At 48.2% G+C, this 18,700-nt stretch overlaps 1 protein-coding gene across 1 annotated transcript in view; it reads right to left on the reverse strand.

Annotated features, from left to right (window-relative positions):
- Positions 1 to 2,598: 2,598 nt before the first annotated feature.
- Positions 2,599 to 18,700, reverse strand: part of jam3b (junctional adhesion molecule 3b) — a gene marked incomplete at both ends in the record, with an annotated part of 28,051 nt that continues 11,949 nt past the window's right edge. The window contains 8 exons of the mRNA XM_084440306.1: positions 2,599 to 2,634; positions 2,736 to 2,790; positions 3,022 to 3,151; positions 3,359 to 3,458; positions 4,421 to 4,623; positions 5,375 to 5,527; positions 5,657 to 5,770; positions 5,964 to 6,032. Of these exons, the coding sequence (XP_084296432.1) occupies positions 2,599 to 2,634; positions 2,736 to 2,790; positions 3,022 to 3,151; positions 3,359 to 3,458; positions 4,421 to 4,623; positions 5,375 to 5,527; positions 5,657 to 5,770; positions 5,964 to 6,032 (860 nt within the window). The remainder of the gene's footprint in view (positions 2,635 to 2,735; positions 2,791 to 3,021; positions 3,152 to 3,358; positions 3,459 to 4,420; positions 4,624 to 5,374; positions 5,528 to 5,656; positions 5,771 to 5,963; positions 6,033 to 18,700) is intronic.

An 18,700-nucleotide genomic window follows, 5' to 3' on the forward strand; every position in this document is an offset into this window, starting at 1 on the left:
GACGCCACGATGCAGTCCCGCGCGTCGTCGTCCTCCGAAGCCCGCCCACAGTGCGAAGCGTGCCGGCGTCGGCGTGAACAAGGCCGCTGCAGAAACCGCACAGAATTCGGGCAACTGTAGCGCGCGTTCACAGATGGTCCAAGGGGCCTTAAAATTCGCAGTGGGGTCACCAGTGTAGTGGCGTGGAATTCTGGGTTGGCAATGATGAAGCCGACACAGTGTTCTTTAACAATTCACGCTACTGCGTGGCTTTATTGAGAGTAGCAGTCGGAGGAAGAGACAGAGAGGAAGGGACTGGCCCTTAAATACCGGGACAGCAACTGCTGCCGGAAATATTTTCCCTGCCCTAAAGTTTCAGGGAGAATTCTGTCCCAACTGTTCACCACAACACCACAAATATTGAGATATTAGAAGTGAGTTTTATTAATCACAAACACAGTCAAGATTTTTTTTTTTTTTTTTACTTGGCCCAAGGCAGATGTTTACATGAGTTTGGTTCAAGAAATCATGTTCTCAAGAAAACAATGTGAACCTACATGGTTAAAACACCCAAACAGTGGAGAAGAAAGATTATCAGTATTAAAACAATGGAACCATGCCATCCATGGATTGGAATCACGTGATTGGCAGTCATTTGGCTTAGCCTGTCCCAAGCAGGACATAAACACCACATCCTGTCCTGATTCTTTATTTAAAACTTCATCTCCAGTAGTCAGGAAGAGGGCATTCCCTGTTACCTACGCCCCATAAAGTACATGTTTGGCCTTAAATGTAAATGTAGGCTTTAAGGCTACACATTTGTTTCAGCTTCAAGGCTACACATTTGTTTCTCTTATCTATTTAGTCTGTTAAAACTTTGTGTATATTTTCTTCTCTCTGTATACTACTGCTGTGTTCTTAACAAAAATAATCCCCACTATATTTAGGCACTATTACATATTAAATCTATATTTCTACTCCAATGAAAAAAAAAAAAGCTGAATCCTTAAAATAATTGAAAAAAATAAAGAAAAAAAACAGCCATATTTACAAATTGCAGATATGTTTGGAGTGGGGAAATGTGACAATCCATCATTCCTCTCAAACGCCGTTATTGTGTTTATAATGCAGTTCAAGTTTTTGTACATCTTGCAGGATTTGAAATGAAATATACAAATGCCTGTTATAACATGATTGTTAAAGAAAGCTGTACTGTTGTAATAGTATAAGGCACTTAAGAGGAATGATATTTTCTTAACAAAGTAGCTCCACATGATAACCTTCAGTACCTGCTATGTGGTGAATACACACCTGCATGAACAACTGACGTTTTTACTTCTTCGGGAATCTTGTTACAACGCTGAGAAATGTACTACTTTGAAAATATTGATAAATAAAATGTCGTTTTTTTCTTCCACGTCGTAATTGTGTGATTTATGTCTGGGCACAGGAGGATTGAGTAGTGATGACTTTGTATGTTCCAACATTGGGCAGATCGTCTCTACCATGTCCAGCTTTTTCAGTCTGTCCAACCATGGTAAGAGTTTCATACAGCCTTCTTCAGCATTTGAAAATGTCACTACTGTACACAGCCTTTGGGGGAGGGGGATATCTATATACAATCAGTACAATTGTTACCCAACATAAACCCTGTAATATTACAATGTAATACTGAACATATTCCTGATAGACAGCAAAAAACCCAGCGTGGGACACTATATAACCCAACCTGGACAGTATATCCAATATATACAAGATTAACAGCAAGCATAGAAGGACACTTAAAATCAAGGATACCAAGCACTGACTGTGTACAGTATTTCCCAGCATGCAGCTGGTACTCTTTGAAGCCTCTTACTATCTAAGACTATCTACAAACATTAACATGGAACTTCTTTGCAATATTAACATGGAAATCGCAGCTTTAACAAAAAAAATACTTAAGATCAAGAACTGAACCTTGATATGCAAATGAGCCATTTATAATTTGTTAATCTTTTGTTTTTCAGTAAAGATGAATGCTTATAGCTGAATACTGAGTGGTTAAAACGGTTATATATTTCTTTTACCACAACCAAATAAAAAGTGTTAGTATTTTACAAATTCTTAAAAAAGTAAACCTTTTTCTATTAGGCATTTCAAAATATATTCCATCAAAAATAGTCTGACAAATTTCGCTGGTAGAAAATAAATGTTATATAAATGACAATAGGTTTGAAGCAAAATGTTAACAGTAGAAATGTGTCATGATAGATGTACTTCAGAGCAAAGAGACAACATATTTTCATACAGGCAGAATATTTTATGCAAATGTTTTTGTTGTTTTTTTTCTCCAGCGGATAGTGTTTAAAAAACATTTAAAACATGCAATAACTAAAGAAAAAAACTCCATAATTTAGGAAAACAATTGGATGATGATAGTGTATCTGGTAAATAGTTCTAAACACCGGTGTGTGAAAACTTCACCTTTGGCAAAACTTGGATAGTTTCATTTCAGCTGTGCCGAGCTCAAGGCACGTACTGTGGCAGCTCACAGGTCTTCTCACACTAGATGAGTTCAGTCCAAAGTATACGGTCTTGACTCCTAAACCTTCCTCCTCCTCTTCTCGCTCTCCCTTCTCAAATGACAAATGAAGATTTGTGTCGGAAGTCCCCCTAGAACATAATTGTAAAAAGGTGATAAGCAAAGGTTTTGACAAATTTCATTACAAGAACTCCATGTTGTATTTGATTAATTTTTTATTTATTCTGCCCACCTCCTCTTCTGTTCTGACGTAGTCCACTCCATCTCCTTTGGCTGACGGTTTGTAACTGACGGACAGAAAAGCATTTGAATTATTTCACGCTCTGGCAAAAATAGGAATTAACAAGTACAATATTCATCAAGACAGGCTACCCATCAATTAGACAAAAATGTATCTGTCTTGCGTGTTAAAATATGCCATTGTTGTTAAATCCCATGAATTCAAATGCATGCTGGGACCAAGATGAATTCCTCAACTAGACCTTCCCTTTCTGCTCATTGAGGCCAGTCTTACTCACTTGTTTCCTGTCTGTTTCTGGCTGGCAAAGTAGCCTCGCTTGTACGCACAGCAGATGCCCACTGTTATACACAGCAGCACCACCACCACCACCAGCACTCCCAGTACGATTCCTGTCACGTTGATGTCATCTTTGGGGGACACACAAACAAGAAAATTGGCAAAACTTAATATATTTTCTTTTGCTCTTCAAATGTTATCTCTGTTAATATAACCACATGTCAACGTACTGTACCACTTTCATAATCGATTTGCGGCCACGCATCTATGATTGAGAACAGTTCACTTGTGCTGAGGTTTGCGATGGGTGTGTACGTGACAGAGAGACAGAGACTTACAGACTTCCATCATCTGCGCTCCACACTGGGAGTGTCCCGCGTCGTTCTTGGCTCGGCAGTAGTACTCTCCCGCATCCTCCTTCCTGACAGCACTGAACTTCTACAAAGACCAAACCAACGGTTACACTTGGCGGGAAATAACGCCCATAGCTCCTTCATGTCAGGTTGATTTACTTACAGCAAAATAACCAGTTAAACTTGCATTAAGGGCCTGGTTGTGGAAGAGGTGAAATGCAAGATCAGTTGTTTACTCAATTATGTGCCGTCTCTTATCTCTTTTTTATTTTTTTTTTATTTTTATTTTTTTATTAGCAAAAAGAATGATGTACAATACAAGTTAGGGTATAATCTCATCTTTTTTTGTGATCAAGATTTGTGTTTTGTGTTCTTTTTCCCCAAAAAAGAACAATACAAAACAAAACAATAGACAACAAGGGGGGGAGGGGCTCTTTTATCCCATCTTAACCCCAAAACAATCTGTACAGTGGTCTCCTCTCCGTAGTGCTACTGGTTGTGAAGAGACGCGTTGGCAGTGTTTTACTCCAGGGTTTCAAGGAAAGTCTGTAGCACATAGTAGGGTGTGACTGCCTGGCAGTCCCAGTAATGACAGGCCAACCTTTTCAGAGGCCAGTGTGAAGGTTGACCGGAGCGGCCCTGAATGAGTCCAGCTGGGTGGTAGGGGAGAGGGAGAGACCAGGAATGTGCCAACGAGGACAGCAGATTCCCCTCATGGCTCAAGCCCCCTTGCACCATCAACTGTCTACCCAAAATATCTGCCCCTACCCCTGGGCGCCAAGCCACTACCACCCCCACGGCCCCGCCCTGCCCCGACAGTGTACATTTGCCCCAAGCTAATTCACACACACACACACGCATGCGCGCGCGCACACACACAAGCACACACACACACACACACACACACACACACACACACGCACACACACACACACCATGGTCCCTGTTTACAACTCCCCTACAGTTGAATCTGTGGGAGTTATGTCTCCAGGCTTATCTTTATGCCGTTTCTCTTGCCCAAACATAATGAAATGCACTCATACTAACCAGAGTGCCTGTTCCCGAGTTGAGTGTGTAGGACGAGTTGAAAAACTTTGGGCTGGTCTTTGGATCATCCGGGATCTCCTCCTTGTTGCGGAACCACTGGTACTGAGATTTGGGGAACCCTTCGTCCTCCACACAGCGAAGCTCCGCTGACTTACCAAACGGAACCGACTTGGGTACGCTGCATTTGGGCACCACAGGTTTCACTGCGAGGGGGGTAAAAAAAAAAGGTACACGCTGTCAAAACACCCAGAATTTCAGACGTCACGCGGTACACAGGCTTATGGGAACTGGACGTGACGAACGCTGCCATGACCTAGTCGAAGGTTTTTTCGGAACCGTGCCAGACCCTGCCACCAAAACACGCCGTGCGTGCCTTCCATCTTTAGCCCTTTAGCGATTTAGTGCGGATGCAGTTTCAGAGCTTGCCCCATATAGCCCAGAACACGCCTCGGCAGCTAGGGGGACGGCTCAAGACGCGGCGTCATGTATGCCGAAGAGCTGGCGTGACCTACAACACAGTTTCATCTTACAGCTGAAGGTCTACATCTAACATTGAAGATTGATACTACCAGCGCTGATACATTTTATTTGACATAAGTAAAAGCTTAGTTATTTTTTTGCTGATTTTTCTGTTTTACATACCTTTTCTGAAAACTACCTCATAGCCCTAATGCCTTTTTTTCCGTCCAGTTGCTATCTGAGTTGATCTAAAGGCCCTAAATGTAATTTTTCAGAGGCTTACAAATGATTTGTGTAGAATGAATGGTTTCAGTCATAAGCTGGTGTATCTTGTGGGCGTATTTGACACTCATGAATCCTGACATCAGTGGCATTGGTGTCGTCCATCACAGTTCAATTAATACAACCAATTATCTGATCATAGTGGGTCAAAGTGGTTCTGAATGGGTCCCATGGAGAAGAGTGGGTGTGAGCAACAGAGGTGTGTGCACCTACCTCTTACGACAAGCTGGATCAGTATCTCGTCAAAAGATTTCTGGTCATAGGGGGCAGTGACTTCACAGCGATAAAGTGCCGTGTCTGTTCTGGTGGCGTTGAGTATCAGTAACGTTGCCGGCTCCCTAATCTTGGCTCTGTTCTCCAAATCACCTGCAGGTACAGAAAAAAAACATTGAAATATATGTCGTTTGTATCTAAAGTGATTATTGTATTTGAATAGATTATCAACATCATTAACTGGTAGTTAAACTGAATTTGATTGATTTGAGTGGATGATACCTGAGATCTTTTTATCGAAGTAGACATAACTAGGTTCCCCATTCTTAATCTTCTTCCATTCAATTCTGGGGTTGCTGGATGAGATGGAATCTATCAAACAGGACAATTCTATGGCTGCAAGAGGAGAGAATGAGGAAGTTGAGAGATTCAGGGACTTGAAGTGTTATCTGATGATTTTAAAAAGACATGTAAGATCAGTGATTACTTCAGGTTAGCTGGCAGGGGAGGGGAGGGGGGGGGTGTTGAAGAATATCCAAAAAAGGTCTGGAACTTCTTGTTACATCTGTGTTTACATGTTGGCTCTTACATTCAAACTCGTTGGCCCATGGCTTTTCTTCAGTTGTTTTCAGGATCACGGCCAGGACGGTGAAGTAGCCTACAAAACAGAGAAGGACACAGGCGACAGGAACATGAGTCTCTCCTCAGGAACATGAGTCTCTCCTCAGGAACATGAGTCTCTTCCAACAGCTCTGATGCTGCTCTGACAACCTCGCTCAGCATGCGCAGTATTGGCTACCGCTCGACCGGCTGTGATTGGTCAGCTTTCGGCTCCGCCCCCATTAGGGCCGTGTTCTGACTGGTCGACTCATCACGAATTCCACAAACTCTGTTAACATCAAAACCCTTTGCCCCCAGCCTCTGTCCTCCCCAGCACCCCACCTGACCCCAGCCCCCCCCCCACCCGAACCCAGCCTCCCCCCCCCACCCAACCCCAGCCTCCCGACCTCAGCCTCCACCCGACCCCAGCCCCCCCCCCCCCCCACCCGACCTCAGCCTCCCATCCGACCCCAGCCTCTCTCCTCCCCAGCCTCTCCCCTCCTCCCCACCCGAATCCAGCCTCCCTCCTCCTCCCCACCACCCCACCCGAATCCAGCCTCCCTCCTCCTCCCCACCACCCCACCCGACCCCAGCCTCTCTCCTCCCCAGCCTCTCCTCCCCAACACCCCACCCCGGCGCATTCTTCATTCTTCACGTCTGCCTGGATCTGTTACTTTCCTTTTTTAGTCTGACCAGGCGGACCGACGCGGGGGTTTATGTAAGTGGGGGTTCGGTCTCTATGCCTGCTGGGTAATTGTGCAGAGAGGCGGCTCTCCCACCCAACCCTTATCTCTCTCTCCCTCTACCTTCCCCTCTCTCTCTCTCTCTCTCTCTCTCTCTGGGTCTGACCAAGGGCTGCCCATGCTCTCTCTACCTCCCCCTCTCTCTCTGGGTCTGATGAAGGGTTACCCATGCTCTCTCTACCTTCCTCTCTCTCTCTCTGGGTCTGACCAAGGGCTGCCCATGCTCTCTCTACCTTCCCCTCTCTCTCTCTCTCTCTCTCTCTGGGTCTGATGAAGGGTTGCCCATGCTCTCTCTACCTTCCCCTCTCTCTCTCTCTCTGGGTCTGATGAAGGGTTGCCCATGCTCTCTCTACCTTCCCCTCTCTCTCTCTCTCTCTGGGTCTGACCAAGGGCTGCCCATGCTCTCTCTACCTTCCCCTCTCTCTCTCTCTCTCTGGGTCTGATGAAGGGCTGCCCATGCTCTCTCTACCTTCCCCTCTCTCTCTCTCTCTCTCTGGGTCTGATGAAGGGCTGCCCATGCTCTCTCTACCTTCCCCTCTCTCTCTCTCTCTCTCTCTCTGGGTCTGATGAAGGGCTGCCCATGCTCTCTCTACCTTCCTCTCTCTCTCTCTCTCTCTCTGGGTCTGACCAAGGGCTAACCATGCTCTCTCTACCTTCCTCTCTCTCTCTGGGTCTGATGAAGGGTTGCCCACGGGGCAGTGAGTGCCCGCTTCGCTCTGTGGCAGAAGGATGGGGTCCTTTCCGAACGCACACTGCTGAATCATTCCGACAGGTCCCCCCCCTGCCCTAACCCTGCCCCCCCCCTACGAACACACGCAGTCAGTTGGCTGCGACGGAATATGGGTGCAAATTTCTCTACCGACTCAGTTCGGCCGCTATCGCTGCCAGCTCTCAAGTTGTTACACGTCTACCACCAAGACTGAGGCCGGTGGCTATTTCCCGCTGACTGAAAACGATAGCTGACTGGCAACATCCTGGCCACTCAGGACACGCATCTCCCTAAGTGCCTTCCTCCAGGGACCGTAGTGATATAGGGAAGCCGCTCGATGCCCCATTGCCTTCCACCGCTCAGTACAAAAATCCGTAAGTGCTCGGGCCCATTAAAAAGACGGCAGCGTCTTTAGAGCCTTTTACCGTCCGAATTAGTCATGAGATCTGCTGACGGAGACGGCGCAGTGTTTTCAAACAGCCATGCGAGTCGAACGCAAATAGACAGGTCTGTCTGAAACCGTAAGGTCATCATACCGTCCCGTTCGCTCTACACATAGCTACCTTTTTATTAAGAGTGGTTGTGTTTTCATTTGGCTCTGATGCCAGATCAGATCCTGGCCACCTGTCCCATTAAACTTCTAGATGTTTCTAGAAGTCTAGAAAGTCTAGAAGTCTCGGGCTGCCGTCTAAAGCAGACTTGGTAAGTAGCTTAGCTGAAGGTTTCCTAGACCGTTGAAAGACTACAGCTTGTGCTTACCTTCTGGCTACTGTCTAAACACCTTGCCCCACGATGGTCGTACCGGATCGCACTGGTGCGTCCGCACCCCTCTCTTACCTCAGTGTAAGATTGAACTCTGACCTAGATTAGGAGATTATGAACACGGGATTACAAACAGGAGATGTCTAAGGATCGCAAATAAGTGTTAGATCTATGAAACCCTTGTTTACTTAAAATTGTTAAGGCTAATTGCGATGAATCTTTAAGGTATTTTGAGCGTTGTTTTGCGAGATATGACCACTTCATACAGTACTAGGGCAACAGACGAAGACGTTAAGAGGACTGAGATGGGTCCTTCTACTGTAAACAGACTTTTAAAAAATGTGTCATGCTAGCTCAACAAGTGACCCCATGAGTCATTTTAAGCTCCTACTAAATAAAAGTTTTTGAGAAACTTATTATAGTGCAACAATAAAAAAAGGTAATAGTAGCTATAATAAAATAAAATACTATCTCAGTTTACAATGTTCCATCTTTGGTCAAATAAATGTTGCCATAAATGATAATGCTGCACAATGACCTACTCTCCACCAACATGTAGCTGTCGTTACGAGAATGTGACATTTAAAACACCATCCATCCAGACGAACCCTTCCACCCAAGTCTCCGCGCAATCTGCAGAATATCAAGAGACAAGTGGAGAGTGGAAAAGTGTTGAGGCGTAAATAATGGCTCAGTCAGTGTAAGAGAGAAGTTTGTTTCGTGTGTTTGGAAACTCGCTAATGTTTCTGACAAGGCCTTGCAGCTAGGGTTGTGACGCTGTCTTGCTCAAATGTCAACCCCCTCTTCTCGACGAGAGGAGTCCAGAGGATAGAGATCATCCACTGGCGAAATCAGACCGGTTATGTCTAAACTGTGGCATGGAGGTGATTGCAGGTGAATACCATTCTAAAGCATATTCATAGTTGACTAAATTAGCAACTTTACATGCATTTATTGCATTGCTTCATTATGGCAAATTGATCAATTGACCCAATTTCATGTTTTCACTCCATGCACTATACATAGCTCATCTGCGTGTTCTCTCCTTGTTTTAAATTATGCATGTACCATAGATAGGTACGTCTGTAAAGGAATTATATAGGTCAGGTACGATAAGATGATACTCCACAATTATGCAGTAAATTAATGTATTCATTTATTAATTGTGGCTGGAGAATCTGATCGGTGTGATTTACCTACTTCATTAACTTTTACTGTCAATTAATGTGCACGAGCTGTCACTAATGATTGATATTTTTGATTGATTTATATGAATGAATCAATGACTCCATACTTTCTGCCTCTACTGACTAATGGCCTCGTTCCCACTCCCCTTGAGAGCTCGGTACAGTATTAGTGAAAACGTGACACAAAAGGGACGCAGATAAATGAGCCATGAGTCATGTCTACTCTAGACTGGCTCTCTAGGAAAGCTACACAGTAAAGAAGTTATATTAAAGTACCCAGTAAAGACGTTACATTAAAGTACAGTGTAAAGAAGTAGCCCACTCTACTACTGTACATCCCGATCACAACACTCATTACCGACTTACAGTAAACCCAGAATAACGCCTCGAGTCGAAGGCGAAGTGTAGAAGGCACTAAATAATACTGCCCCCAAAAAAGTCCCCAGTCCCTGACGAGCTCCTGACATCTGGTAATAGATTCACCCGCCGGTAGGGAGGCTGAGATCCTCTCCGTTTCCCAGGCTTGGCAGAGGGACGCAGACTAGCAAACAAACCATGGATGTGCCTGCAGGGCCCCTGGGTGATGAACGCATATCCTCCTAACAATGACATCCTCCCGGGGCGCTTAACGCCGCGACAGACGGAGCTCTGCTGATGTTAGCGCTGCGGCGGCGGCGGCGGTACAGACGCTTCAGGGGACCGACCCGAGGTTCGAGGAAGTGATGACTCCGCGTCCTGGGGACAGGTGTCTCCTGTCTTCCTTCCCCTCTCTGTCCCGCGCATCCTGCTCCCCCCCAGGCCTCGGTCATCCTGTCTGCTCTCTCTCTCACTTCCCTCATCCTGTCTTCTCTCTCTCTCTCACTCTCTCTCATCCTGTCTGCTCTCGTTCGATTCCCGCGGGAAGGTCTAGGATGTCTTATTGACCTATTGTCCCTCTCGTCTCGCAGTAGCCGCGGACACGAGAGACGGCAGGACCTAGCGCGCGCATGTGTGTGTTTGAGTTGCTTGTTTTGACATTCCCCACCCTCTAAAACCGAGCGGCCCTCATGCGGTTAGCTCCTTGTGGCGTAGCGCAGCACGCGGGGTGGCGTGGGCTGGTTCAAACCAAGCGGCCCTCATGTGGTTAGCTCCTTGTGGCATAGCGCAGCACGCGGGGTGGCGTGGGCTGGTTCAAACTGAGCGGCCCTCATGCGGTTAGCTCCTTGTGGCGTAGCGCAGCACGCGGGGTGGCGTGAGCTGGTTCAAACCGAGCGGCCCTCATGCGGTTAGCTCCTTGTGGCGTAGCGCAGCACGCGGGGTGGCGTGGGCTGGTTCAAACTGAGCGGCCCTCGCGCGGTTAGCTCCTTGTGGCGTAGCGCAGCGCGCGGGGTGGCGTGGGCTGGTTCAAGAATGCCTGGAAGCACGCAGGTGCTCTGTGACCTACATCCTACACATGCCTGATGCCTTTTCTGTTCTCTCCCTCCCTCGCTCTCTCTCTTTCTCCCTCTCTCCATCTCTCCCCCTGTCTCTCATCTCCTTGGCGGGGCCCAGCTGTCTAGGATCAGGCGATCCGCACGGAAGTTTCTTCTAATCTCCCTGCCGGGCTCCTCGTGAGGAACGGCTGGTTGTTCTTGGTTAATCTCAGGGTAAGTCCCTTCTCCGACCCCCGCGGGGCTCCGCCCAAGATGAATAATAAAACTCCAGGCACCACCGAGGACGAGAGCACGGAGCCACGGAGAGAGAGAGCCGACACAGAGGGGCGGATGGGCGTCGTGGAGTTTATTTCTGGAGAATCGGCGCGAGCGCGAAGAGTTTATTATCGTTATCTTTAATCTCGGCTTCCTCGAGCTGTTCCTCAGGGGAAATTCTACAGGGTATTCCCTTCTGGTTTAAGAGAGAATAGAAAGTGGGGTGTGATGTCATAAATGGGGGTTGGGTTGGGGGGGGGGGGGGGGGGGCTTAATTAAGTTTCCTGTTGAATTTCCCAAAGGTACAAAGCACAGCCTAGCATCTAAGCGCGCTGCTCCCTCCCACCCACGCTCCGTTTGAAAGCCTCAGACTTCAAAGTACTCGCGGCCTCTTTAACCGTCCAACCAACCGCCCATCTTCAAATCTACATCTTTGCCGTTTGCTACACCTCCGCCGAACGCCACACGCCACATGATCAACGGTCGGGAGAGTATGATCGGGATCCACCGTCACGTGTCTCATCAGTAAACATTCAACACGTCTCCTTCATAGGGCATCATAGAGAGCGGATAATATCCCCTGGTTATTTTTAAACTGCTGCATTGATTCGGTTCCCCGGGGGGGGGAGGAGGAGGTGAAGTGCAGGGATGTGCCCACGGAGCAATTCATTATCCTCCACAGCTCCTCAGCCGGAGTGAGACGTGCTCCTTCCTTCCTGCGCTCCCCACTTCCCTCCTCCCACACGTGTGGCTGGTGTCAAAGTGGAAGAGTGGCCCAGCGTTAGGATATGCGCTCTCCGGTGAAATTTAATTTAAAGTCTTGTCTCCAACTTTCTCCAACTTTCTCTCTCGCTCTCTCTCTCTCTCTCTCTCTCTCTCACACACACACACACACACACACACACACACACACACACACACACACACACACACACACACACACACTACGGTCCCATCCACCCCCCCCCCCCTCCCCTACTGCTTTTAAAGGGTCTGCATGATTGGCTGCTGCCCTGAACAACTCATGGTGAAGTAGCGGTCTCACATTTTCCTACGCCGCTTAGGTAACTGCACTCCTTGAACTGACAGCCTCTCGCTAGCGGGGGTTTTCGTCGGACTTTGCTAGGGGAGCCTGTGTGAATACTTAGAACTCCTTCACATAGTGTCGATATTTACCTTTGCGACAAAACGGGGTTTGTTTTTAGTCGTTTCATACACGTGACAAATCAAGAAATGCTTTGGGTTTGTTGCTTTTATATCACTGAATTCTGATGCAGTTCAATAAGATATCATCGATCAAAGAAATAATAATCTCTGTATTTTGTCTTTCTTTTGAGAAAAACAGATTTGCTTTCTCATGTTTTATCCCTGGTAGATGGTAATACCCGTTTGCTAAACGTCTGATGTCGTTCTACAAAGCCAGAATAAGGAATTCATGAAAATATGTTTACATTCCATATAGCATAAGGTCCTTTTCTGCCAGACGAGTCACATCCCAAACAAACCATGCTTGGATGTTCCAGGTTTCCATAGCAATATAGAACCCTCCCCCTCCCCCGAACGGCCACTACCAGCTCCGGTGACCCACCTGTTAGCAGTGTGGGTGAGAAAGTGTCTGAACGACCTCAGTCTTGCGTGAACGTAACGACCCTAGCCACAGCAGTGACAAAGGGATGCGTTTTAGGGCTGAGCTAGCAGGCCGGACTGGGGGGGCTGAGCCAGCAGCCTGACTGGAGTGACCACAGGTTGTGGGTGACGCAGCTGTGGTCATCTGCCCGTGTCAGTTCCCTCACTGGAGGTCTGTCTCAACAGATGACTTGACCCTTGACCGGTCAACTATCTCATTCCTCTCCCACCCCTGTTTTTACCCTCTACCGTCCACTATAGTTTGTTGGGAAGGTACATTTGTTGGGATTGTACTGTACTGTATACAGGAAAGGCTTATTGAAGCCTCTTTGCAGAGAAGATTATCACAGTGGCTCCACTAATTTATTACCATATTTAAAGCCCCCACCCCCCTCCCCCTCCATCACTTTACTCCTGCGACTTGGGAAATCACCTCAAATAATGCTTGACAAAGAAATGCTACCTCCGTCCTTAATGACTGACCCAAATAACATTCCGTTTCAATGAAAGACCTGTTTTCTTTTGCTTTGTATTCCAGGCTTCGGCCTCCTCAGATGCTCAGAGAAAAGCAATGTACAATATAATGGTGCATGTAGGAGGCAATCTAATAAGCAGCGTTGGTTATTAAAAATGCCTTATCGCATTCGCAGAGCTCTACCGTTCTGCTTCAAGATTCCTAGAGTATTGTGCCTCGTTTCTCCTTCTCAACAGTACAGAGTTGTCTCCAGCAGACCTGCAAAGCCTCTACTGCTCTCTGTCTCGTCATTAGAGTCCAAATTCAACAGGCTACAGATGGCACTGGCAGAAAAGTCATTTAGTATCCAGGAGGCTGGTGTTGCTAGTGGTTACCAGAGCGGGGGAGTGACGTCAACAACTCACTGCATCGACGATATGAGGATTGAAATAGTCTCTAGTTGATTGTCAACTCATGCGAAGGACGAACAGAAGATGTGTTTTCGTGTTAGAAGGTACTGTCAATCAAAACACCGAGTCTGGAAGTAGATGAGCGGCTTCGGCGTCTTTGCTCATCCTAGTAAGTTTAAAAAATAGCGCAGTTCAAGCAAAGACAACTCAAGATACCTCAGACACTCCTCAGCTGCCGAGCAAATGTCACAGGCTTGATCCCAGAGTTAGAAGACTGAGTATGCGAGCTGGTGCTCATGCTAGCTACCGCCAGCTCCAGAGATGGAAATACAATCTTATATGAAATACATAACTAATACAAAACTGTGTTGACATAGTATATCTAACTGTCTGATTGGAAGCTGTCGACGGGTCTTAGGAGCGTGTTCGTTTGCATCCCGTCTTTTCCAGATTTGACACCGACACAGGAAAGGGGTCTCGGTGTGTTTATTTAAATGCCGCGTCGGCAGATTCTCAAAGGCAGCAGCAGGCCTTGCTTTGTGACCCTGGACCATTCCAGGGCAGCCCGATTTCCTATCAACCAGAGAGACAGGGCCTTTTAATGTACACGGGGTCAAATACTACCAGGCCGGCCCTGGGTCCCTGGGTGGGTGGGGTGGGGGAGGGGACAGGGGGGGGGACGGTGTCACCCAATGCCTGGGAACCTGTCACGTTGCGTCAGCATTAGCGTCTCCATCGGGCCCGCCGCTCACGTTTCGTTCCTCTAGCGGACCCCCACCGGGACCGGTTGACGGAGCGGGGCGCAGAACCTGGGCCCCCCCCTGCCGCCCGCCGGCCCACCCTACACCTCCACCCCTCCCTGCTGCCGGCCACCAGCCTGCTCCCCTCTGACATCAACACGGATGCAGGGATACATCCAGCCCTCTACAAAGTCTCTTTTTGTGGAACAAAATGGAAAAGTGCCAGCTCTTTGTGAGCAGTCTTTAAGGAGATCATCGTCGCCACCCTCGTTCAGAGAGTCATGTGAATCACTCCTGGCTGCGCCCGGACGAAAACAGAGCTGTTGTTCTGCGTCGCGTCACTCTGTCCGTTCACCCTCGCTGCCAATGGACCATTGTTTTGTGACATAGTTCCAGGCCGTAGTAGGAGTGAATGAATGGCAAATTAAACAAAACGATTGATGGCTTTTGTGTTCTGAGGAATAATGGCATTCCACATATACAGGCAGCAGAGAAGCTGACACACAAACATACATCGACCGGACGGCAGTGAAGAGGGGATGTCGAGAGACCACCGTGTAAACAAAAACAAAAGGAATGTGGGCCGTAACGCTCCCGGAGATAATACGTATTTCTGTTTGCGAAGGTGGAGTTAAAAATGTAAATATGCAGGGGATAATTTAACGCTCCATTTATCCTGATGACATGACATGATCACAGGATGTGCGGTGCTCAGTACATAAAATGAAAAAAAAAAGCTGATTTACAGCGGTTATAAACCATCCCGTTAATACAGCTGTTATAAACCATCCCAGTAAAAGTTAATGAAGTAGGTAAATCACACCGATCAGATTCTCCGGCCACGAGTTCAATCTAGGCCTTTCATCTCCTTCCATCATAAACAAACCGTCATGCGCGGCGATAGCTCTGTGTTAGCCGCCGTTTGCATCCCCTGAAATCAGTGGCATGTAGCCTACTGTTTATCTTACTACCTCTTAAGTAACCGTTCCATATCCAGTTCAAAGTATACAACAAAATAAATTCAAAATGGTGGAAAAACAAATCTAGGAAAGGCAGGTCTGATGACAGGTGAAATAATCTGCGACGGTAGCGGCTATCAAAATATTAGCACTCTACCAGGGTCGGATATTTCCACAGAGGTCTGTGTAATAGGACCTCAGTTTGTGTAAACGGGTAGCAAGCTGCTGTGCATAAAACGAAGCCAGCGTGCGATGCAGGCCGTGCTCGGTAGTCAGTTTTGGAGTCAATATTGTAATTTAATTCGTGTGTCAGGACAGGTTAGTGATGATGTGGCCAGGACAGTCCTAGGCAGCACGAGGGTGAGTTATTCCTCAGCAGGGTGAGAACAGGTTAGAGTCGGAGAAGCCCCGCGGCTATTTATAGCTTCTGTCAGCGCCAGCCCGCTCCCCCCGGCCTGCTAATTGGTTGCTCTCTCAGGTAAGCGGAGCGGCAGTCCATCTCCTGCCACGGGAAGCCTTGACCATCCTCCCGAACGACGGCGACCGCGAGCTCGTTTTTCAAACCGCGCCGGACCGGCCCCCCGTGGAGAGAGACGCGAGAGAGACGCGGGTAACACCTCCTGTCAGGCCAGATCACGGCGCCCGGCAGGCCTCTTCTGACGTAGCCCACTGACGCACTGACAATCAGACGTCAGAATGAACTGGGGAGCACTTTAAGGTGCTTTGGACGGGGGGGAAAATATTCACAGAGAATAACAGTATGCCCCCCCCCTCCCCCCGCCCCCCTCACACACACACACATAAATCCTCATGAATTTTATCATTACAATTTTTGTCTGGGTTGGGTCTGAAATGAATGTTATGTATTTATCTCTGTCTGAGATGTCTGAGGTTTGGTTCCCACCTCTAACAAGGCTCGTGAGCCAATAGTAATGCCACGTCGGTACCACATGGTATCTGTGTCGGGAGTGATCAGCAGCTGTAACACTATTAGCTCATCAGATTTTTTTTTCTCGTCTACATAAACGTTTTGTCCGTAGCACCTTTCAGGAGAGTCAATGAAGAGTTCGGTTTTGTTTTGTTTCTGGCCTGGAGGGCGAGTTGGTCCCTGTGCTCAGAGCGAAGCCCCAACCATGGAAATGTGTGTTAAATTGCGTCCGCGCCAGAATTAGCCGCTCACTGTACTCAGCACAGATGGCGTGGGCTGCGCTCCCTTCAAATGCCTCACATTCTAGTCCAGGCAGACTGACCCCCGGCCTTAATCCTAATTAGGAACGGGTACTTTCGACCCCGGCCCTCTCCGACTGCGATGAACAAGAAGCGGCCGTGGTCGGCGGAAGAAATCGAGCCTTCTGAGAGTTTTAATAAGGTTTTTTTTCCCCAGTGTGGAACGCCACAAGATGGTCGAGATATTCTCACTGATGACATCTCTCTCAAGCCGGGGTTAATACGTCGTAGCGCTCGGCATCGCTGGTGCACTTTAACCCCCCTGTCAGATAACAGCATATAGTCTATAATACAACTCTAATACGTGTCCCTATTTGGGTTAAATCCCTGGATGGTCTCTAAGAGCTACAGTGCATCATGAATAACATCATCCTACAGCCAGTGCACATTAACCCCCCACAAACACACAGCCTACACCTTCTCCGTAATCTCCGCCTGTATATTATCAACCCTTTTCCCTAAAGCTTTCCCATCCGCGTGACACAAATCCTTCATAATTCCTCTGAGGCATGAAGATGTTTGAGCTTCTAGCTGTCGATCAGACCTGGAAACAGTTCGTATTAACAAACAAAACAACAACAACGGCGGTTACTTCACCGCCTGACCCCCTATTTGGGCTGAGCCAGGCTGTCGCGGGCCACGGCGATAAGCAGCCATTGTTGAGGGTGTGTGTGGATGAGCGCGGCAGACAGCGCCCCGGCTAAGGCTCGTCTGACAGCTGAATAATAAGGACACGCCGCCGGCAGAGACCTGTTGACTTAGCAGGGGCGAAGGCCTTAATCCCTCCCACTTCCTGCCCCCCCAGAGGTCTGTGTGCCGCCGGACGGGGCCGGGTTGAAAGGGCGTCTCCCGGGTTACGAGCCGTGTTGCTTTTACAGCCCGCGCCGCTTTGTTCCACGACCCCGCGATATCGAAGTCTGACACGAGTGATTTGATCTCTCCGTCTCACGCCCCCCCTTCCAAAATGTGAGCGTATCCGGTACAGTATGCCGCCCTCGCGCGTTCTCAAACGTGGCGACTAGATAACACGACGGCGCCCGAGCGGTAGCCACGCCATCGCGGTATTTCACGGCCCGTGAGCGACGGCAGCTCGTGAAGTCTTCATAATGAGGCCGCCCATCAGCATCCAGCCCGGTCATGGCGATGCTATCGGCCCTGGAACAGCAGGCCGAGCACTAATCCCAGCGCTGCCATTGTCTTCCCGCCCAGCACTGCCCCCCCTCACCCCCCCCTTTCCCCCTCACCCCCCCCTCCCTACCCCCCATAGCCCAGCTCACTAATTGGCTTTTGTTTGCGCTCCCGGACAACAATGGCGATCTTGTGCGTCGGAGCAGCGACTCCGACTGCCTGGACAGTTAAACCAGTTGAACGCATTACTGTAAACAGCACGCCCTATTTATCCCCTCAGTATGCACTCTGGTTAAGCTCGATAAAGTTACTTCATTTTTCATTTGTCTGTAATCAGTGTCAACAGCCACTTCGCATATGTTTTCAATCGCACATCGAGGTCTTATTTGTCTCAGCTATTTTCATCGCCTTGGATTAGAAAAAAATGTGCAGACGACTCTACAAATCCTTGACTTGTGTTCTAGTTTTCATTATCAACGCTGGAAACGGTATGTCAACATCTCCGCTGACCCCAATGTCACCTAACACATCGAAAAACTCCACCATCTGCGTCTGTTGCACATCGACAGTAGATCAGTCTAGGCCAAAAGTTAGTGCTTTACGTAAGAGTGCGTTTGGGACCCGGGCCACAGTACAAACCACGGGCTCCATAGCAACCCAGTAAGAAATGTGCTTTCACTGTTGCTTCAGGGGGAGTGATGTACGGCTACAGGGTCGCGCCTTTAAATCCGCACCGCCCGTTAATCCATGAATAGACTCTGGAAAACGATAGCCGGTTACGCAAGACTAGATTCAGACAACAAAACATAGGAGGTGGGGGCTTCAAGATGAGCGTTACCTACAGTCAATGGCGGGGATCTGTATCCAACTTTGGGGGGGACATTTATATTTACATTTTGCAAGAGTTTTTTTTTTTGGGGGGGGGGGGGGGGGGGGGGACACCTTCCTACGCGGCTGTATGGTCATTTGAATGCCACTACCCCAATCTAAATATTGAGGGGGACCATTTTAATGTTCTTAAATATTGGGGGGACATGTCCCCCCTGACCCCCCCCCCAGGATCCCCGCCCCTGTCTACAGTACAGTACACCAGGAATGGGGCACGGTGTATTTA

Source organism: Borostomias antarcticus (genome assembly GCF_949987555.1).
Source record: "Borostomias antarcticus genome assembly, chromosome: 1".
NCBI classification, from domain to species: domain Eukaryota; kingdom Metazoa; phylum Chordata; class Actinopteri; order Stomiiformes; family Stomiidae; genus Borostomias; species Borostomias antarcticus.